The sequence below is a fragment of the Haemorhous mexicanus genome, chromosome 17 (genome assembly GCF_027477595.1).
Source record: "Haemorhous mexicanus isolate bHaeMex1 chromosome 17, bHaeMex1.pri, whole genome shotgun sequence".
Taxonomy (NCBI): Eukaryota; Metazoa; Chordata; class Aves; order Passeriformes; family Fringillidae; genus Haemorhous; species Haemorhous mexicanus.
The window spans coordinates 8550445-8572553 of record NC_082357.1 but is presented as its reverse complement, the minus strand read 5'-3'; the positions used below and the strand labels follow the sequence as shown (position 1 = coordinate 8572553).

Genomic DNA, 22109 nt, shown 5'->3' with positions numbered 1-22109 from the left:
AGGAGTGGCAGCGAGCACCGTGTCTAAGTGTCTCCATTCATCCAGGCGAAACCTGATGATGGAAGGTGCAGCGTCCAGTGCTGGAGAGCAGCTGGTTGATTTGACTTCCAGAGATGGAGCCTGGTTCCTGGAGGAGCTTTGCAGCATGAGTGGCAATGTCACGTGCCTTGTGCAGCTGCTGAAGCAGTGCCATCTTGTACCCCAGGACTTAGACATTCCGAACCCCATGGAAGCATCAGAAGCTGTTCACTTAGCCAATGGAGTATATATCTCACTTCAGGTGATTCTTTTATGCTACTCTTTCCCCCATCCTTCAAGGCTTCAGCGAAGTCATTCTTAATACATTCTTCCTTAATGAGCTAAGTGTTTGTTTATGATGCTGCAGAGATTTTTTCACAAGTTTTGCTCCTGATTGCTGTATTTGATTGAGCTGAACAGGCAGTTGCTTCTGTCATTTTTATTGGTTAAAAGAAACCTTTTTGATCTATACATAAGAAATTGCAAAAAACTGCTGTCAAGTGAGTAACCTTGAGGAAGACGTTGGTATCAGCTTTATAAGCACACCAGCTTCATGTCTGCTTTTCATTTTTCTGTTCTGTTGCTGGCAGTCCAGATCAACTTCCAAACTCTTCAAACTGTGTTCTGTTTTCTGCTCCTGCTAAACTTTACTTATTTTCTCCTGAATCAAATTAGTTTCAAATAAACTCAGAAAAGCTGTTGTACAGGCCCCTGTCTCCAATATTGAGTAAGAGAAAAATGCATTTATAATTTTGTGGTTCAGAAATGTTTCCACATTAATAAAACCCAAAAACCCCATGAAGGGCAGTCTGAGTGAAACATCTACTGAAGACTAATGTGCTTTATCAACTGTGGCTGGTTAAATAGATTTTTGAGGCTTTTGGTTCCATTGTATTGTATTTGAGAAATATTTTCCTCTGAAGCTGCATAAGTGCATTTGGATTTTCATCACTTTATTTTTTTTTCCCTCTTTGAAGTTGTAACATTTCAGAACTGTTTCAGAAATGTGCATGGCAGCAGTTTCACTGCATTGCGGTGGGGATCTTTCACCCACACATTGTTGTCCTCCCTGTGAGCTCTTAGATAAGATATACTCACTAAACTCCCTGCTCACTTGGCAGTCAAGATAACCAGTCTTTTTGGTGTGTTTCCTCTCCTTTTGGAGACAGAGCACGTTGGCTCTTTCTGTAGCTGCCTTTAGCCCTCTGCTGCATTCTGCTTGGGGGAAATTGCTCTGTGCCACTTAAAATAATGTTTTTCTTCCCTGCATTGATTTCTGTGGCAAAATTATCACTACCTGGCAAGTTTCTGCTACTTTTTCTTTGTCTAGTCCAATCAGTTTAGCAAATCATAAATTCAGTAAATAATTTAATTTGCTCATAGTTATGTAATGGAAAAGAAAAGCTGACATTGATGAAACCAATTGAGAATTTATGAGCTCTGTGTCCCCCAGCCTCTGCTGTGGAGATGGCTGTCAGGTGCTGTGGAGATGGTTGTTGCTACCTTGCTACAGATGTCAGACCTTTGGCTTTGTACAGGGTTTAATGTATTCCTGATTTCTTCAAAGTTAATCCCAGAGCAGACTTTTGACTCTTGGCTGACCACCATCATGTTATATTTTAGATAATGTCTGCTGCATGGTAGTGTAGTACTAAAATGACAAAAAATGTTGCATGTGATACTTTTTGAGGGGGAAAAGTTCTTACTTTTTCATACCTGCTTCCCAACAGGAGTTGAACTCCAACTTCCGGCAGATCATTTTCCCTGAAGCACTTAGGTGCTTAATGAAAGGAGAGTATACTTTAGAAAGTATGCTCCATGAGTTGGATAATCTCATAGAGCAAACAACTGATGGAGTCCCTTTGCAAACGTTGGTTGAATCTCTTCAAGCCTACTTACGAAATGCTGCTATGGGAATAGAGGAGGAGACACACACTCATTACATTGATGTTGCAAGGTAAATCACCTTTTTTCAGTTCAGGTGTGAGAGATTAAAGACTGAAAAACATTAGTCTGTCTAAAGTTTTTTATTTGATATACAGGCTTTTCTTGCCCAAGAATACCTTCAGCAGAGTGCAGGGTATAAAGTGTGCACTTGTTTCCTCCTCTGTGTTTGTGTGTTTATCCACGTGCATACACAGAAATATGGAGCTGTGGTAATTTACATTTACATCTGCTTAAAACTGACTTTTGGTAGTCAACTTCTTCCAAAAGATGTAGTTGTGATTTTATATTTGAAGTGAAAGGATGCTAAAAATAGGAACTTGTTCATTAGTTTGTGGGAGGAACCTGTGAAAAGGAGCGCTTGTAACCATGGCACTCCTTATCATGAGATTTGATGAGCAGGTTTTGCTTAATGAGTCAGTGACTTGATTAAAAAAGCAAAATGAGACAAAACACTGAGCGAACAAAGACTTGTGCATCTTGTCATGTGGGACAGTGAATTTCTGGGTAGGTGCTTGGTACACAACAAACCAATTCAAAATCTTCAAGTGCTGTTTCCCTTGAGCCAGTTGTGGTGGGTCCATCTGTGGTACAGTGAATCTGTAGAATCAATCAGTTTAAGAAAATTCTTATTTAAAATATTTATTGTGGACTAAGTGAAACCATGTAAATTTTCTTTCTTTTTTTCCTGTTAAGAGTACTTCATGCTCAGTATGGTGAACTGATTCAGCCAAGAAATGGTTCAGTTGATGAAACTCCCAAAATGTCAGCTGGTCAGATGCTTTTGGTAGCTTTTGATGGAATGTTTGCTCAAGTGGAAACTGCATTTGGTTTATTGATTGAAAAGGTATGGATTTGTTCTTTCTGGAGTACTGTTGGAGTCAAAATTAGGAACCCTCCAAAAAACCCAAACTAATTCATTTCCTTTACATTGCTCAGCTAAACAAGATGGAGATACCTCTTGCTTGGCGTAAGATTGACATAATTAGGGAAGCCCGCAGCACCCAGGTTAACTTCTTTGATGATGACAATAATCGGCAAGTCCTGGAGGAAATTTTCTTTCTGAAGAGACTGCAGACAATTAAAGAATTTTTCAGGCTCTGTGGTACCTTTTCTAAGACGCTGTCAGGTAAATAAATGTTATCAGATATTCAGTTTGCCTTTATCCACTTCTCATCCTGTTTAGAAGAACATGAAGTGGTCACTTTTGCTGTAACTTACCCTGGACATGCGGTAAGGAAGCAGCAACTAAAAATGAATTCCCATGCTTTTGCTTTGTTTGCAATGTGGGTGTTACTCTTCTGGATGCATCAAATGTTTCATTTATAACAAAAGTACTGTTTCTTTCCCTTTAAAAGGAATCAGTTCAATTGAAGATCAGAATGCAGTAAATGGACCTGTTCAAATTGTCAATGTGAAAGCCCTTTACAGGAACTCTTGTTTTAGTGAAGATCAAATGGCCAAGCCAATTAAGGCTTTTACAGCAGACTTTGTGAGGCAGCTTTTAATTGGCCTTCCAAATCAAGCTTTGGGACTGACCTTGTGCAGTTTCATCAGCGCTCTGGGTGTCGATATCATTGCTCAGGTAGAGGCTAAAGACTTTGGAGCAGAAAGCAAAGTTTCTGTGGATGACCTGTGCAAGAAAGCAGTGGAGCACAACATCCAGATTGGCAAATTCTCACAGCTGGTGATGAACAGGGCCACAGTGCTGGCCAGCTCCTACGACACAGCCTGGAAGAAGCACGACCTGGTGCGCAGACTGGAAACCAGCATCTCCTCGTGCAAGACCAGCCTGCAGAGAGTGCAGCTGCACATTGCCATGTTCCAGGTGAGAGCCCAGCACAGGCTGGGGAAAATGAGCCTGAGTTACAGTGTCTGAGCACAACAAACATGATATTTTGTTGAGTAAGTTCTAACAGTATTTTAATGGACTTTATAAGGTATTTTGGTTATAATTATCGTGTAAATATATGAGGAACAGTGTTACTGTTAGCTCTTTTCTGGAAGATTGGCTGCTTTACAAGAAGCAAATTCTTCAACATATACTTTTTTTTTAATCAATACACGTAATTTTTTTCCATAGCCATTGTGTGTTTAGAAAATGGGTCATTCTCTGGCTTCCTTACCAGCATTGCTGTCTTGTTCTCCCCCTTTTTCTCAGATTATGACTTTAAGGGAGGAGATGGCTTAGAACTGAGGGTATGAGGTGCTGAATGTCATTTTGTACCTTTCCTTCTAAGTTTTAATGCATTGACTGTCTCCTTGCTCCACTCCTTGCTTCATTAAAAATACAAATAGCAGCAGTATCAGTCCTGAAAAATGCTCTTCTGAGGCTTTAGCTAAATCCCATTGTGTACCTTTATACAGGATTCGAGTTGTTTTGTACTGTCAGTGATGTTAATTTTATAAGGGACAAGGCTTTCTCCAGGTCAGTTAATAAACCATTTCATAGACCAATAAGCAAAATTGTCTTGGTTTTAAGGTATCACAAGTTAATTGTTTCTGAATATCGATGGCTTTTCCTTTAGATTAAAAAGATGTTTGTAAATCACATCTAGTAAGTTAGTGGACTTATTAATGGTGTAAACATCCAAGCCAGCAAAACATCATTTAGAACTACTTGTATAATTTAATGCTCCTGAATGATTTAGGACTTTGAGCTGTGCTGGTAGTGTCTGATGTGCAGCCCTTTTAAGTGCCCTTACTTATAAAGGGTACCAGAGCACTGGAATAGCTGTTTGTGATGCAAAGTATTTTGTGCTGAGCAATATTGATAATCAAGTGTTGCTGTTGCTTTCTTAAAGTGGCAGCATGAAGATCTCCTCATCAGTCGCCCCCAGGCTATTTCTGTCACTCCTCCACCTCGTTCTGCAATTTTAAACAACATGAAAAAGAAACTTCACACTCTCAGTCAGATTGAAGCTTCCATTGCAACGGTCCAGGTATGGTTGTTTGGGGAGGGTTGTTCAGCAGCACGTTGAAATGTGGCAAATACAAACTGCAAATCATCTGCCACCTTCAAATGATTTCTGGCTTGCTGTCTTACACAAATGTGGGGGTATTGTCATTGATCTCTTTCAGTCTGTCTGATGGATAATGTCATATTGTTTGATTTTGCTGTCTCATCCAAAATGTTCTTTTGAATAGCAGTAAATGTCTTTGAAGAAAAATACAAATCTGTGAAAGTACCTTTCTTTCTGAAGGCTACTAATGCTTCTTTTCTTTAAGTTTGTGTGCCTTAGATCATCCTTACTGTCATTTTTCATAGCTAAATGTCAGAAGTTCCCGTTGTAGAAATGGGCAAATTTATTCTTCTGTGTGTTAAGGTTTGTATGCTGTGGCTTTGCTCAGTATTTTAGATTTCTTTGGTGCCAGTAATATAGAATGTTTAATTGTTAAGTACTGCTTAGCTTCCTGAATTTTAATTTCCTTTTTTTGTTGTGAAGGTGCTGTTTATAATAATTTCTTGAATTATTTGCAAAATAATGGAGGAACTCCTATGATGTTATATAATTCTTAGTCTAGAAATCTGATTACTTTTGCTTTTTTTTTTTTTTTTTTTTTTGGTGAGTTAAAGTCTAGGCAGGTTGACCTTTTCTATAACAATCTAATCCAGTTGCAATGTGTACTGGAAATAAACTTTAAACAGCATAAACTAACATTTGTTCATCATGAATGCCACAGTATTTTACATATATGGCATAAGAAAATGTCTGCATGTGTTATATATGCATAATTTATTTAAAGCCAGGCTTAGAATGCTGTATATCACTATGAATTATCTCTATGGGCTTTTTTCTTCCCCAATGCAGGAGAAACTAGCAGCACTTGAAGCAAGTATTGAGCAGCGTTTAAAATGGGCAGGAGGTGCTAATCCTGCACTGGCCCCAGTCTTGCAAGACTTTGATGCCACTATTGCTGAAAGAAGAAACCTTGTACTGAAAGAAAGTCAAAGAGCAAGTCAGGTACTATGGATAAGTACAGTACTCTTGCTTCCATGAGTGTCTTCATTCTTCATTTCCTACTCGAGGTTTATGTAGAAGATATTCTTCTGCTCTGCATCTAAAGAGCAAGCATAGATAACCAAATACTTCTGGGAATCCACTTGAAAGCAATAGGAATAATCTTTGTGAGAACTGCTGCAGGGTTGGATGACCCTGGGATGATACTGCTACTGTAACAGAGCAGTATCTGTGTGTTTAAAATCCTCACTTCAAAGCACATGAAAAAAACAGTGTTTTTCTAATAGACAGTTGAAGTGAAATAATTTTTCTCACTGTGGCTTTGATTTTCAGGTCACTTTCCTTTGCAGTAATATCATTCATTTTGAGAGTTTACGTACCAGAACAGCAGAAGCCCTGAACCTTGATACTGCATTGTTTGATCTCCTCAAGCGCTGTCAGCAGATGTGCTCCTTCGCTTCGCAGTTCAACAGCTCCGTGTCCGACCTGGAGCTCCGCCTGCTGCAGAGGGTGGTAAGCACAGAGCCGAGCATGAAACCGCTCAGAATCACTGCAGGGAGCTCTCAGCTTTGTCTTCCATTGTCAGGGTTATGTGTACCTGCAGATGGAGTGTGGCTGCAGAGTTTATGCTGTCAGTTAAACACTTGGCAGTGCTGTCTACACAGCAAGTGCGTTTTATCTCTGGGTACAGATAAAGAAATGTTTCTGTTATTTTTAGGGCACTGGTCTCGAACATCCTATTGGCAGCTCTGAATGGCTTCACTCAGCTCACAAGCAGTTGACCCAGGAGATATCTACACAGAGAACAGTACAAACAGAAAGAGAACAGCAAATAGAAACAGTTTGTGAAACAATTCAGAACCTGGTGGATAGTATTAAAACTGTGCTCACGGGTCATAACAGACAGCTTGGAGATGTCAAACATCTACTGAAAGCTATGGCAAAGGTATGCCTGAAACATCCTTCAATTTATTCCTCAAACCCATGTCAGTACAGTTTAAGAAGAATAACAGTTGTAGCTATGTGCTTTGTAAAGTATCTAGAAACACTAAAATGTTTATGCATATGGAGTTCAAGACAAAGTTCATGTTTAAGAATTCATAAAAGTTTCTAGCATTAGCCTTAGCAGGCTTTGGTTGAACTGAACCTTTTCTCTCTCTTGGCAGTTGAAACATTGTGTTTATAAATCCTTTTGGTTATAAATCTGTAAAAAATTTTATCATTAAAAAATTTATTTCTTCATACATAACTACTGAAAATTATAGTTACTTGCAATCATATGACAAACTGAAGGACTGAAAGGGCTTAGAAATCTCCACTTTATTCTCTTAGCCAAAATGTTGACCTTTTTGCACATCTTGGTTACAGGATGAAGAAGCGGCTCTGGCAGATGGTGAAGATGTTCCCTATGAGAACAGTGTTAGGCAGTTCCTGGGTGAATATAAATCATGGCAAGATAATATTCAGACAGTTCTGTTTACATTAGTTCAGGTTATGGGTCAAGTCCGCAGTCAGGAACATGTTGAAATGCTGCAGGAAATAACTCCCACCTTGAAAGAACTTAAAACACAGAGCCAAAGGTAAGAGAGTCACCTTGTCTCAGGTGAGAAAAGGCATTTTGCATACCTGCTTTCATGTAGCAGGAACACATCATGGGGCACAAGCTTGATGTTTTTCTTAGAACTCAGAAATCTTCTTGCAAAATTTGAATTAATTTAATTTTTGGACTTTCAGTAAGTCAAGTAGTTGCATGAGTATTTACCAACTCCATTATGTTTCCAGTGTCTACAATAATCTGGTGGGGTTTGCATCACCCTTAGTCACGGATACAGCAAATGAATGCTCCAGCCCAACTTCAGCTGCTACATATCAGCCAACCTTTGCTGCAGGTAATACTTGCAAAAGTACAAACATGAAACCACCAGGAATTGATATTAGAGAGGGAATCATAGCTCTTACTGAATTTTGACATACAGATAATTTGCTTAATATAAACAAATTTTTAGCAGTGGAATAAAGCTTCTTGTTTATGAAGCAAAAGAAATTAGAAAATGGAAAGATTGAAAACTGGTGCAGAATTTAAAATGCATTTTTTCTGAAAAACGGATAGGTCTATTTGATATGCATTTAATTGTGCTTTTTCTTGCCTCTATAATGTGCTATTATTTTGAAGACTTTATGCACTTTTAAACTTTCTTTACAGCTGTACGTAGTAATACAGGGCAGAAAACTCAGCCAGAGGTGATGTCACAGAATGCAAGAAAGCTAATTCAGAAAAATCTTGCAACATCAGCAGATACTCCTCCAAACACAGTCCCAGGAACTGGCAAAAGTGTTGCTTGTAGTCCCAAAAAGACAGCCAGGGACCCTAAAACAGGAAAAGGTAAATACAAACCTTAAAAAAACCAACTAGAAATAAAACCAACAACCCTTCCAATGGCAGCAACAAAAAAATACCTCAGAGAGGTTCTGTGCAGGAGTGTCAAGTTGCATTAACTTTGTTTTGTACCTGTAGCTGTGCAGGAGAGGAATTCCTACGCAGTTAGCGTGTGGAAGCGGGTCAAAGCCAAGTTAGAGGGCCGAGATGTGGATCCCAACAGGAGAATGTCTGTGGCTGAACAGGTGAGTTGAAAATAAAGTTCCAGTACTGGTCCTTGCTTTAAATATACCCTAATTAGCAGGTGTGTATGCTGAAGTGTGCCTTCAGGGCTGAAATCCTGTTGTGAATGGGGGTTCCTTTGGGGTGGGAGCTATTGCAGTGTAAATCAAGTTTGCTGCTGCCTTGTGTTGCTGCATTTTTTTTTTTTTTAACTGTCATATGCTTTTGTTTTTCATATGGGAGGTTTATGTAGAGCCATAAATCAGATAAAATGGTCTTTTGTCTGTCAGTAAGCTAACATTTGTTCCACAGCTGCTGGTAGCCAGGGAGAACACGAGATCTGTACAGCTGCCCAAGGGACAGGACTTTTCTATGTTCACTAACATAACACAACCACTCCTGTCTCTGGGCAACGGAGTCAGGGGACACAGTTGTCCACGTCTATTTGAGAATGGTGTGGCTACTTCCAAGATAGGAGCTGTGAATGAGATGATAATGTGATTTTTTTTGCAGTACAGCTTCCTGTTTCTTATGTGGACTGCACGAAATTGTCTACAGTTACTTCAGATTTTTTTCAATTAAATATTTGCAGGTGGCATTCGACAGTAAATTCTAAGATCACTTAAACACTTTTAAAATTCTAGCTTATTTTTAATTCCTTGTTTGACCTTTTTAATAGGTTGACTTTGTGATTAAGGAAGCAACTAATCTAGATAACTTGGCTCAGCTGTATGAAGGTTGGACTGCCTGGGTATGAGTAGGGAGACAGCAGCTCGGTCTGGTTCAGCGAGGTCAGACATCCACCAGAATCAACTCGGCCTCAGGCATCCGTAGCCGCACCACAGTCGGTGGTGATGCATACTGGGGCTTAATCTGAGGAAACCTAGGAAATCTCGGTGCACTGGGAAGTGAATCCTGCAGGATAGCTGCACTCAGGGATACGCTCAACACAATGGTCTGCAACCCCCACGGTCAAGGGTGAACGCTCACCGCTTGAGCAACACGGTTTGTCTTTCTGCTACGGAAGAACTGCAAACGTGTCTGGGGGTCAGCTGCAGAAAGAAATCAGGATGCTACAAACGGCAGAGTGATTTGGAACTCAATTCCACCTGACCCTGTGAACAATTCAGGAAACACCGAACCCTGTTCTAAGAAAAACAGAAAATGGGGCCATGAAGAAATCACAGCAAGGGCAGATTTGATGCATTCAGATCCTCGTTCCTCTTGTTCTGTGGCAGCAGTGCTGGTTGAGTTGACCAGTTAGTACGGGAAAAGGCTACAAAATGTAAACTTCAGAAATGGACTGAAAGCAAAGAGCTGTACATCAGATACACGCTGCATTGGAAGAACTTCTGAGATAGAAGAAAAAGCCTTTGTTCTCTTCTCCCTTTCCTCTTTCCTTTCACTCCTCTCTCCCAGCCTCTCCTCGCATACACCCCTCTTGGCTTATTCTTGTAGGTTAGGCGTACTTCCAATATACTTTTTATTTCAATCCTTCTACTTCACAGTTTAGTCAAATTAACAACTTAAATTCTGTTTGGTAAACAATTTCTCCAAAAGCATTGAAATATAGAACATCAACGATTACTTATGAGTTGGATGGTCAAATGCAAAATGTAATTTTGGTTATTTTAAAGTCATTTTTGTGATTCTATTATGTACAGTTTCTCAAAATTGTCACTGTGCATTTAAAAGTAATGATTCCTACAGGCATTTGATTTAATGTGCACTTCCCTCTGCTTGCAGTGTACACTTTTTTGTAATTCAAATTGTCCCTCCAATCTCATTCTACTGTGATTGCTGTAGTTTCTTTCGTACGACGTAGCTAATCCAATGTAATCTTTACCTTTTTAAAAACCAGGATAGAGTATCTAGTAGAGTTTTACATTGTTGATGACAGATAAACAATAAAGTGATGTTCTGGTGGAGGTAGAGTGATATGCTTTTTACTTCATTTTCCTAATCCTTTTAGTTCACACTTGTAAATTCTAGTGCTTCACTTCACAGGGGTAAACATATAATCCAAGAAATGAAGGACTCTCAAATTTTTGTTCAACTAGATCTGTAAAGATTTCTGCAAAGTAGTTTTCCTTTGCCATATTTCTTCTATACATGGCTATTCAGTAATGCATCCATAGGGAATCTTCCACCAAGGATTTTTTAAATCAGTTCTCAAAGTGTGATTATGGTCAGAAAAGTCTCTCTAAAAATGGCATCATCTTCCTTGGATCAAGGTCCTGCTTGTCTGCTGGTTTTCTAAAAATCTTCTTCCTTTGTTTTTTAAGCAGGACACCTTTAGGAAAAGGCAACTTCCTTTTCTTAGAGAAACAAACCCCACAGAATTCAGCTACAATTGCAGAACTGTAAAGGTGCTGATAGCTAAAGCAGAAATGCACCCTGGTGTTCTGAACCCCAATAAATTCGTTGTAGCTCTGTATAAAAAGTTTCTCTTTTGTAAACTTGGTAAATTCATTATGGACAGTTGCTGAAAAATGTGGGAAGATCCTTAATGCCATTTTAGTCACTTTTCAGAGTAAAACCACACTTTCAATACAGCATTTTTTTCAGTCAAAATCCAAGTATTAAAAGATTTGAGCCAAGCCCACTACTGGCACAAAATTAATTTAATTGAAAGGGTTTGCAGCAGTTCTGAGTAGGAAGCTTGGCTGGTGATTTTTGGATAATGCCAGCAAACTTCTGTTCCTTTCAGTATTTGCACTATGCTGACTGCTCTGCCTCCGCAGTAGGCCTTAGAATTCACTTTCTCCTCTGTTGTCAACTTTTTGTGGACATGCACTTTGAAGTGTAACAGTTTTCAACAGTCATATGGCCTTCCTTGCACTCTGATTGCCTGATTACCTCTAGGGAAGTCACAGGCTTTGCATCTAACAGTACCCGTGCAAACGCATTCCACTGCCACTGCTTCCTGACCCTCTGCCGCTCGTCGCAGGAAAAGCTGTTGGAATGTTGCAGTGAAGAACATTCATATGCAGAACAGGACACTTGACACTGTTGGTCCTTTCCATTTTTCTCCAGTTCAAAATGACCTTATGAACAATCTGTTGGAGAAGTGTAGTGACAGGACTGTGTTGTACCTGCTGTTTTGTTTCTTGGAAGCTGGGGGGAAGGGAGGGGTAATGCACTCACCTGTGGCTCATGTATTATACCTCTGCCATCCAGAAATGAAACACTTGTGTGGAGATGGGTTCTTACTGCGTAATTTAATAAAGTTTTAAAAAATAAAAAAGAATGTATTTTTAATTTCCTTCTACGCAATACTGTGTGGTTGTGAAAATTACAGGGAAGAAGAAGAGTGCCTGATACAAACAAATACAAACCAAACCCCAAATTAGAGCAGGATTCTCCAGAGACTTAAATTTGCATAAGTAATGCAAGGGAGACAGCTCAGATGTGCAGGAGTTAGTGGGACTGTCACTGTTGGCTTGTGTGCTGACACATTTTTTTTGGAAATGTTGACAGTATGGGAGGTTGGTACAGTCTTGATGAGACCTAAAATTCAGGTTCTGCTCACACATCCTGCATAGTAAATAAGACTGCATTAGTTACTTTCTCTTAAAAGATGCTTCTTACAAAGATGTAAGGGTCCTTCCTTTATTTTCAGTAGAACTGCTGTTTATTTTCTCTGCAGTGAGGCAAACCTAGAATAATGCAAGTCTAGAATCACCTCCCTAAATACATACAAACCAGCTGAAGCTATAGAAGTCAAATAGTTCAGCTGAGGGCAAAACAGTTTTTTGCCTGCTGCCTACCTGCAGTAAATATTAACCAAGGGACCATGCTATAAAGTGATTTCTACAAGCCAAATTGCACATATGTTCAGCAGTTTTGTTATGCCCTCACAATTCTATAGGCTTATGGTTGAGATGCCCTTTGAAAATCGAGTTGGGTGTTTGCCTCTCTTCTTTCTCCCCTTGTGGAAAGCCAGGATGTGAGCATGGCTCTGCCAAATGGGTTGCTGGGGTGTGTTAAACTGGAGTCATTAGTGGTGTCCTAGGTTATTTTGGTAGGATAATGGCACAGTCAATACAACAAATGGAAAATGGAGCAGATCTATGCAGTTAACAGAAATTAGTTTTGTACTTTTTAGGGACTTTGTGGTCTGATTTTGCTTTGCAACAATTAGTTTTGCCCTCAAGGATTATCCTATTTAAATAGAATAATATTTTATCTAATTTTTCAAATGTCTGTAAAAGACTCAAGTCCCCCAAACTGAAGCTCTGTTTTTCTAAGTTCTGTAGTCTTTAAGGTTAATTTACTTCAATTATTCATCAATATGTTCTGTGCCTCGTACATTAGCCATTCTGTTTTAGTGCACTCAAGTACTTCAAAGGTTTCTTTGCTCTCTTTTTTCCTTTTTTTTTGGTCAAGCTTTTCCTAAAATTAGCAGACACACTTGATGCATTAAAGAATTTGACTAGGAAAAATATTTGAGAGGACACTTGCCATCTGTGTGTTTGTTAATGTGGTCCCAAATTATAAAATGTATTTTTTCTTTAGTGAAGTTGTGAGCATACTGTTAACATTTTAGCTAAAGGATTTCACAGAAATTACAGATATTAGCTACAAACTACTGTTGTGTACATAAATGCATAGCTGATTGGAGCAATTCTGCCATTCATCAGGCTAATTTTTTATTAATAGCATAATAAACATGTATTAGGTATGCTAAAAGGGTAGAGGCTTGACATTTAAACTTTGTGTGCCTGTTCTAAGTGCACAGAGCAATTGCACTGCCCCTTTTAAAGGTGCTCTGAAGCCAGCTTGGGGATTTAATTTCCTGTGCATCTGCTAAGAGAGAATCTTGGTGCAGGAAGAATGGATCCCATTGCAGCATGGTCTGTGCCATGTACTGAGGCAAGCAGAACAGCTGTAGCTCAGGTAGGGTGCAGGAGGTACTGAGCTGCTGCTGACGCTCTGCCTCCTGCACCATGGCTGAGATTTAACAGTGCAATCTGTGAACACCTGTACATTAGGCACACACTTTTTAATGTGATGTGGTGCCTCTCAAGGCCTGGCTGCTCAGCGAGGGAGGGGTGGGCAGGTGGCAGGCCCTGCCCTGTGCTGTGTTCCATGGCCTCTCTGGCATTTCTGGGCTTGAGGGCACCCAGCGACGCTTACCTGTCCCTCTGAGGTATGGAGCAACACCTAATAGGAGGGAAAGGCACCTCCATGGGCCCTCTGGGATGGAGAAAAGCAGCAAGGGCACCAGGCTGGGGAGCTGTGTTTGACAGACTGGCTGGAGATGATAGCAGTGCCTGCTTTTCTGTTGGTAAGTGCTTGGGTTTTCTGTGGTGAGAATCACAAAAATGGATGAAACCAGGAGCTGGCTGATGGTATCTCATAGCCAGAGCAGTGTTGCTGCAGGGCACTGCAAATATCTGTGGAAACTGTAATGCATCATGGACCCACACAATGGTGAGGGGTTGGAATGGACCTTAAACACCCTCTAGTCCCCACACCCCTGCCATGGGCAGGGACATCTCCCAGCGCTGAATCTCCCTGGGCAAACCTGTTCTCACCACCCGCAGTGAAGAATTCCCTCCTAATATCTAACCCAAATTTCCCCTCTTTCAGTTTGTACCCTTTACTCCTTGTCCTGTCGCTACAGCTCCTGATGAAGAATCCCTCTCCTTGTAGGCCCCTTCAGACACTGGAAGGTTGCTATAAGCTCATGCCTCTATATGACTCCATACTTTTAAAAGACAAATAAAATTGTTGCTGGCATCATCACTTACTTATGAAATCACCTTTTGTGTGAGTTTGCTGTGGTAAAATTACAGATTTTGAGAGTGAACTCCACCATTTATAAGTGTAAAATGTTACATGAAAATACTGTTAGCTTTTAGTGGCATGTGAACGAATTTGAAAGTTATTCAGTATGGTATCAGTTCTTTACATATGTTCTAGGGTGAGTGAGAAGCACCCTATGAAAGACCAAACCATTCAGGACAGACATATGTTTGCTTTTACACTGTCCTCCTTATTCCTTCTCTTTTTCTGTCTCCATCAAGCTGGTGCCAGAGCAGTTTTGGTGCCCGAGATGTTTTCTTTGCTCTCATTATAGCCTTGCATTGCATCCTGGGCAGGGTGATTACACTCATTAACTCACGTGCCTGAAGCATTTAGAAAGCTGAGTCAGAAACAATATTTATATCCCAGTGCCTTTCTCCTGTATTTATTTCCATGCTGCCACACGTTCTGAAGGAAATAAAACACCTTTGCTGGGCTTTGATGTTACCAAGAGAATTGGCCCAGTGCTGGGCACTGCTGAGGCCACACCTCGGGTGGTGTGACCAGGTCAGGGTCCCTCAGGTCAGAACGGACACTGAGGGGCTGGAGCGAGTCCTGAGCTGGGGAAGGGGCAGGGGAAGGGCCTGGAGCAGCTGAGGGAGCTGAGGGTGTTCACTGGGGACACAGCGAGTTCAGGGCATGGAGCTGGGGAAGGGGCTGGAGCAGCTGAGGGAGCCGGGGGCGTTCGCTGGGGACACCGGGAGGCTCGGGCTTGACCTCAGGGAGCTGGTCAAATGGGGCTGGAGCCGGCCCGGTGTCGGGCTCTGCTCCCAGGAAACAAGGGACAGGACAAGGCGACAGAGTCTTAATCTGCGCCTGGGGAGGTTTAGGTTTGACATTAGGAAGAATTTCTTCACAGAGTGATTAGATATTGGAACGGGAGGCACAGGGAGGTGGTAGAGGCACCGTCCCTGGAGGTGTTTTAAGGAAAGATCCGATGTGTGTCACTCAGTGCCGTGGCACAGTAGGCGAAGTGGTGCTCGCTCGCAGGCTGGACTCAGAACTCTTTTCCAGCGTGACTTTTCGGTGGGGTGCCGCCCCTCACCGGAGCCGAGCACCGCTCCCCCCACGGGCCCGGCGTTGCCTCAGCCGCACTGCGGCGCCGAGGGGGGCGCGCGCACGCCCCGCGAGGTTCGAATCCCAGCAGCCAATCGGCGGCCGGCGGAGCGCCAGAGCTGACCAATCACAGCGCTCAGACGGCCCGAGGAAGCTATAAAAGGAGGCGCGCGCGGCGTGAGGAGGGAGGGCGTGTCCGGCGGTGCGGGAGCGGCGCAAGATGGCGGAAGGGGACAACAACAGCGTCTACCAGCTGGTGAGGGCGGGCGGCTGCTCGGGCCTGCTGGGGGCGGTGGCGGCGGAGCCAGGCCCGCCCTGCCCTGCTCTGTCCTGTCCTACCCGCAGCGGTGGCTGGCGGGGGCCATTCGGCCCCGCGCTGTGTGACGCGGTTCGGCGCTGGGGGTTCGGTGTGGGGCGGCTGCTGCGGGTGCGGGCCCGAGGCGCGGGAGCGGCGGCTGCGCTGCTGCTCGCGGGCCGGAGCCCCCAGCAGCGCTTGGCGTTGCGTGATCTGTGGCGGTTACCCCGACTGTGTCTGTCTGTGTCAGTCTGTCGGTGTCTGTGTGTGTGTGTTTGTGTGTGTGCAGCCTCCCGCTGCGGGACCGAGCGCCGCAGCGATCCCGGAGAGCGGCAGGCGTTGGGTGATTCAGCTTAACTAAACGTGCCAAGATATGCTTGAATAGTTAAATAAACGCAAGGCTGTATATATAGTGATGCCTCAGTTGGTAAGCGGCTGCCGAAGGAAGTGGGGAAATCGCAGTAAAAACCTGTGAAGGGGCAGAGGCTGGAGGCGTTCGAGCGCTGCGGTGCTGCACACCCAGACTGGGCACAGGGAGCAGCTCCGGGAGCTCAGAGCTTGGAGGGAGGCTCCGGAGTCTGTAGAAAGTCCACGAGCTGTCTTGTGCTTGTTGTTCTAGTGGCGTCGGAATTCTCATTGGAATTAAGCGTAGCACATCGCTGGGAGCGAAACCTGTTCTGTTAGCTGTGCACGGCAGACGTGCGTGTCTTCATGGCTTTTCACCTCTTACTGCTCGGGCAGCAGTCGGTTCTATTCACGATTTACCTGAGTTCTGTCATCTCTGAGATGGCATCTCCCACTGAGGGGAGACTGTTAAGCTCTGTTAAATGTGGAACACCTCAGGTGAACTGCTTAACAAGCTGATGGCAGCACAGGTGGGGCCTCCTTGCAGGAGGGGTGTAGCGAGGAATGTAGGAATCACATAGGAAGTGGAGTTGAAAGGCTCTCTTGGGCAGCTTGTGGGAGAACTTGCTGTCCAGATGTGATCAGTTGGATAGCTTTACTGTGGATTCTGCGTCTTTATCCATATTCCTCATAATAAATTGGAGTTGGACAGCAGCCAGAAAGCTTCAATTTAATGTAGTAGAGTTGTCTTGGAAAATACATTTATTTTTAAACAGTTCTCATATTACAGTTTTCCAGTCATTGACACTGAAAACTTGAGAGGCTTTAAAACCTGACTTTCTACTAATCTGGGGGGATGGGGTATGGTAAATGGGAGATTAGGGGAAAACACCTTGGCAAAATCTGGGAGGAGGTATTGTTTGGCCTATACATTGTTTGGCTGCTGGGATCTTAACTCTTTAAAGGCATCACTGCTACAATGTCACAACTTAGTACAAAACTCACAATATTATTACTAACTCAGAAAGATTTGTGTCTGGGATCTTTAATTATGACACTGGGGTTTTTTTAGCTACTTCAGTGTGGGAATTAATTTGATAATCTGGTTAGTTAGAGGAGTTTTCTTCTCTTTTTGTGTAGGCAGCTGAAACTGCAAGCTTGGAAGAGCAGTTGCAAGGATGGGGAGAAGTGATTCTGATGACTGATAAAGTTCTGCGCTGGGAGCGAGCCTGGTTTCCTCTGGCACTGATGAGTGTTGTTTCCTTCTCCTTCCTGTGAGTACCTTCTGGAGGGAGCCTGCAACATCATTGCATCTTCATGGCTGGGACCAAGCCTATTAAGAAAATTAGTAGGACATCTGGAGAAGTCTAATAGAAAGGCTTTTACTCTAGGTTCTTTTTCTTAAAACGTGTGAACTTTGTTGGAAATTAAAAACAGAAGTAGTGAAAGCAGGAAGTAACATGATTCACATCCTGCTCAGAATGATTTCTGCAAAAGCTGTTTGCCAGCAGTAGTTGCTGAGGTTTTTCCTGTGCTCAGCTGAATGTTCTTCAGTGGTGCATTCATGTTCTGCCCTCGTTCTTTGTCCTCTGATTCTTGGTCAGATCTCATGATCTCCTTTGGTTCCCCCCCACACCACCAGCAGTGTCCTTACAGAAAGCTTGTTTCCATTGGGCACAATATCCTACTCTGCCTCTTTGCTGTGGGTTCAGGATCAGTTCAGGGTTTTTTTGCACAGCTAGGGTTTTTTAATATTCTCTCTCATGTCTTTTGAGAAAGGAGAAAAGGGAAGACCGCAGGTAACTTCAGTCAGCAGGGTGGAAGGATATTGCCTGTCTGATTGGAGGTGCTGGAGGCACTTGAATGTGTCTTTATGTAACATGGTAGTAAAGATGACCTGACTGCCTTACACAGACAGCTGTTTGTGCCAGCTCTGCAGTTTGCCAGCTCTATCTATTCCTGCAATAAGGAGAGAAGTTACAAAAGTAAATGTTCAATCAGGTGAGGCAGGGATAATTGGTCTTTTGGCGAATGTAAGTTTTTTGCTTTTAGGGGAGATGAGGAAGGAGGAAATCAAATGGAAACTGAAACATAACTTTTAAAATAAGTAATTGTGTGAAGTTGAGGGTATTCTGTTATAAATTCTGTGTTTATAGCAGGGAAGATCTTTTGCTGAGTAATACTTTGTGGAAATGCAGAACTACTTAAGTTTCTGAACTCAATAAAATGACCTTGAACACTCAGCACAGTGTCACTGTGCAGATGTACAGAACGCATGGCCCTGCAGTAGCATTCTGCAGATGTACAGAACAGCCCCACCGTGGATTGGGTCATTTCTTTGCTTTTACTGTTTCAGTTTTCAGGAAGTTCTGTGAAGTGCAGTTGGGTAGCAGAGGGCCTAGCTGGATGTTATCAGACACTTAGGAGATCAGCTGGTTCTTATCCAGTTGCCCTTCTGCTGTGTTTGAGTGATGGCAGACTGAATATGGAGAATGCAGCACTGCTTTAAGTGGAGATTGATGGCCAGAACAGGTTTGGCTGGCTCTCCCAGCAGAGACAGAGCAAATGACAGCCTCTAGTGGATCTGAATTCTGTGACTTGAGCAACAAAATTAGAGCTTTTACTCTACCTGGTTATTTCATATGTTCACTCATCATCATCCCTCAGTCAGTGTTAAGTTCACTGTTGGTCAATTTCTGAGAGAATAATAATGATGAAATTTTATTTCTACTGAACTTTGTACCTTATTTGCTTGTAGCGTATTCTTATCTGGTATATTAAGAGAAAAAGGCATGTTTTGTAATTTTGTTTGAGGTTAGGGAGGTCTGCTGTTGGAAGCTCTGAGCCAGTCTGAAGGGGTGACCAAACATGTCTAGTATTTAGCAGTTTGAGTACTCAGGAATAATTTCTCTTCTTTCTGCAGGATGATCTACTATTTGGACCCATCAGTTCTCTCAGGTGTCTCCTGTTTGGTTATGTTCCTCTGTTTGGCTGATTACCTGGTTCCTGCTCTTGCTCCTCGAATCTTTGGCTCTAATAAGTGGTGAGGAAAGCTTCAATTGAAAGTTCATTGAGTGTAATTATGATCTCTGTCAAAATGGATATCTGATTTGTGGGCATCAAATAGTTACTTTGTAGAGTCATTGTAGTAAGAAATCAGCAATCTCTATAATAGATGAAGTGAGGACAGTAGCAACATGTTCTTCATTCTTTTTCTGGAAGATAACTACTACTACAACATACCTTTATTGTTCCTTTTCTTCTAGAAAAATCAGATTGTTTTTTAAGAAGTAGGCACATTCTTTACTCTCCATTAAGGAGAGTAGTTAGCAGGCTAGTTAGTTCTGCTAGATTAGTTTTTAGTAATAAATGGATAATGTATACTGAAAAGTGAAATTGTGTGTATGGAAAAAACAGTAGTAAATGTGATAAAAAAAGTTTAATGCAGAGGGTATGAATGTGATTGTGATTGAAACAGATTTGAAAAAGGCAAGGCTTGTATAAAAGCAGTAACTTGAAGAAGAACCTAATTTGAACAACATTTTGAGTTAAAGGTGAATTCTAGTGTACCTGCTTTAGGATGTCTAATTCATAAATGTTTTCATGTAGATAAGCATTATTTGTGTGTCTCACACTGGTAGCAGATTAAGGTCAGGGAGTCAATTTAATTAACAGTCAGCATACAGGAAAATTAGATGGGCACTTCCTTGCAGTGTTCAATAGGTTCAAGCTAAGCAAAGCAAATGCTAGCATAAGCACTGGGTACATTTTTACTGCTGGAAAAATGCCATGGGGGATTTTGTAAAAGATTTTAAATGAAATCTTGAATTCATATTCTGGCTTTTTTCCCTCCCTTTCATGAAAGGACCACGGAACAGCAGCAAAGGTTTCATGAGATTTGTGGCAATTTGGTGAAATGTCGCCGCCGGATTGTTGGCTGGTGGAAGCGCCTCTTCACTCTGAAGGAAGAAAAGCCTAAGATGGTACTGAGTTCTAGGAATTAATCTCTGTTGTCTTAAGATTTTGTGTGGTTTGTCTTTGTCTGAAGTATTGTAGCAAGGCATGTGCCTGAATGAACTGGTATTCCAAACCAACAGCTGGTACTTCTGGCTGTGGCTTGGTACTGATCACACATTTATTCAGACCTGGAGTGGTAAGATACAAAACTTAAAAACTTGCAGTTCTATGTAGTTTAGGAGCATACCCTTGATAATAAGATAAAGGAAGACTGGATTTCTCTGGGTAGGTAAATTTCTGGAAACAAGCTGTTTCCAGTGTTTGCACAAACTGTTCGAAAACCAGGATCTTTAGTAGTGTGTCAGCTGGTACATGAGGTACTGAATCACTGTCCCAAACCCAGCTGTGGGTGCAGCATTGGGGATGGCACAGTCTGGCACTAAGGGATACCTGGGCAAAGAATGCTGATGGCCAGCTGATGGTCTGAAAATAAGTGAGAACAGACAATTACAGATTCTGTAATCTCAGTTTTACGTGCATGTGCATAGGTATCATGTGTGGAAGAGCCAGAAGGCTTCATGTTAGTTTGCAATGTTGAAGTACTGCCAAACACTGACAGGAAGGGAGAATCCCTAACGGGTCTGTGGTAACTCTTCCCTTTTCACTTTTAGTATTTCATGACCATGGTCTTCACTCTTGCTGTGGTTGCCTGGATTGGACAGCAAGTTCACAATCTCTTTCTGACCTACCTTATTGGTAAGTGTGGGCATGCAAAACACAAAGAGCTCTTTTGTTACCTGTCTGAAATGGATTGAGACTGGTAGAAATAATTTTTGGTTAAGTGTGGTGGGGTGTTTTTGTTGCAGGGTTATGTTTTTCTTTTATCTTTTCAAGCAATTAATGGGGCTTCAGGGAAGCAAATAATTGCAGAGTGACAGAAGTGACTAAGGGTGTATTAATGATTTTTTTTTCTCCTTCTCCTCTTTAGTAAGCTTCTTGTTACTCTTTCCTGGACTAAACCAACATGGGATCATCACAAAGTACATTGGAATGGCGAAAAGGGAGATCAACAAACTTCTCAAGCACAAGGAGAAGAAAAATGAATGAAGACTTAAGTGCTGTTCACTCTAGTAGAAGGTTTTCTTGGGAACAGTTTTGAGAATTAATGTATAATTAAGACAATAGAACTTGTATTGCTCACTGACTTTTTTTTTTTTAATTGGCTCCCTGATGAAGTGAAAAAGTCATTCCAGCAGCTGCTGTGGGTTTGTCTCTTGCTGTGCTGAGTAGGGTTCTGCAGCCTGGAGCTGATCCTGTCTGAGACATCCTCTTCTTTGATGTACGGAGCTTATTAAGTGTCTTCATCAAACAGACCCTGGGCATAACTGCCCCAACAGCAGAGCTGTAATGCCTGATAGTATTTCTGTGACTGTGTTAGATTTGCTGATCATTAATTGTGGCTACAGCAAGTGTGAGAGGCAGTCCTGAAGGCTGATGCTTCTTGGAGGCTTGTTACTACTGATCCTTGTGGCAGGAGGACAATTAGCAGAGTGAGAATGGCCATGGCTGAGGGTGCACATCCAAAATGGGGGCAGAAGGTTCCATTGTCTCACTGAACCTGTTTGCTTCTTGTGGCTGTGTGTACCTGAGAATGTGTGGAGTAGGGGTCTGGAATATATAAATTTGTAGTTCAGTTATTTAGCTGTAGTGTAAACTCATTGCACTGAGACTGTAGAAAATGAGTGAGGGTGTGTGTAACTTTAAGAGCTGATTGTTCTGGAAACTGCTGTTGTCATGGAGCCTTGTAGCACGTTTGGTTTTATGAATGTTTGTCTGTATACAAAATCACTCTGAATATGCTGAGTTTGACTCTGTAAATAAGCCTGAAATGTTTGTGCTTTTCTATGATCTCTCCCTCCTTTTTTAAAACTGAACTGTTTTTCTTTAAAAAGCTAAAACCTGTGTTAATGTTTTAAAAGTTTACTGTTTTAAATGAACTCTCTTCAGTGTCTATTGTAACTGTTGAATAGGTAAATACAGACTAAAGAGAAACTACTTGAAGACTGGCTCCTCATCAATGTCCAGATCAGAGTGTCAGTGCATTTTTTCAGTGTAGCAGGAG

At 41.9% G+C, this 22109-nt stretch overlaps 2 protein-coding genes across 3 annotated transcripts in view; both read left to right on the top strand.

Moving 5' to 3' along the window:
• Positions 1–11773, top strand: part of SMG1 (SMG1 nonsense mediated mRNA decay associated PI3K related kinase) — a 60555-nt gene extending 48782 nt beyond the window's left edge. For both annotated transcript variants that reach the window (XM_059862000.1, XM_059861999.1), the window contains 14 exons: positions 46–280; positions 1749–1975; positions 2659–2809; positions 2902–3091; positions 3321–3790; positions 4767–4904; positions 5775–5927; positions 6258–6437; positions 6643–6870; positions 7293–7504; positions 7707–7813; positions 8128–8307; positions 8440–8546; positions 9203–11773. In XM_059862000.1, the coding sequence (XP_059717983.1) occupies positions 46–280; positions 1749–1975; positions 2659–2809; positions 2902–3091; positions 3321–3790; positions 4767–4904; positions 5775–5927; positions 6258–6437; positions 6643–6870; positions 7293–7504; positions 7707–7813; positions 8128–8307; positions 8440–8546; positions 9203–9280 (2656 nt within the window). In that variant the 3' untranslated portion in view covers positions 9281–11773. The remainder of the gene's footprint in view (positions 1–45; positions 281–1748; positions 1976–2658; positions 2810–2901; positions 3092–3320; positions 3791–4766; positions 4905–5774; positions 5928–6257; positions 6438–6642; positions 6871–7292; positions 7505–7706; positions 7814–8127; positions 8308–8439; positions 8547–9202) is intronic.
• A 3772-nt stretch (positions 11774–15545) lies between these two features.
• ARL6IP1 (ADP ribosylation factor like GTPase 6 interacting protein 1) lies at positions 15546–22042 on the top strand. Its single transcript, XM_059861335.1, has 6 exons — positions 15546–15646; positions 17171–17304; positions 18954–19073; positions 19896–20013; positions 20659–20743; positions 20976–22042. Exons 1-6 carry the CDS (start codon positions 15611–15613, stop codon positions 21092–21094), a joined length of 612 nt encoding a protein of 203 aa, XP_059717318.1. The 5' UTR covers positions 15546–15610; the 3' UTR covers positions 21095–22042.
• Positions 22043–22109: the final 67 nt, after the last annotated feature.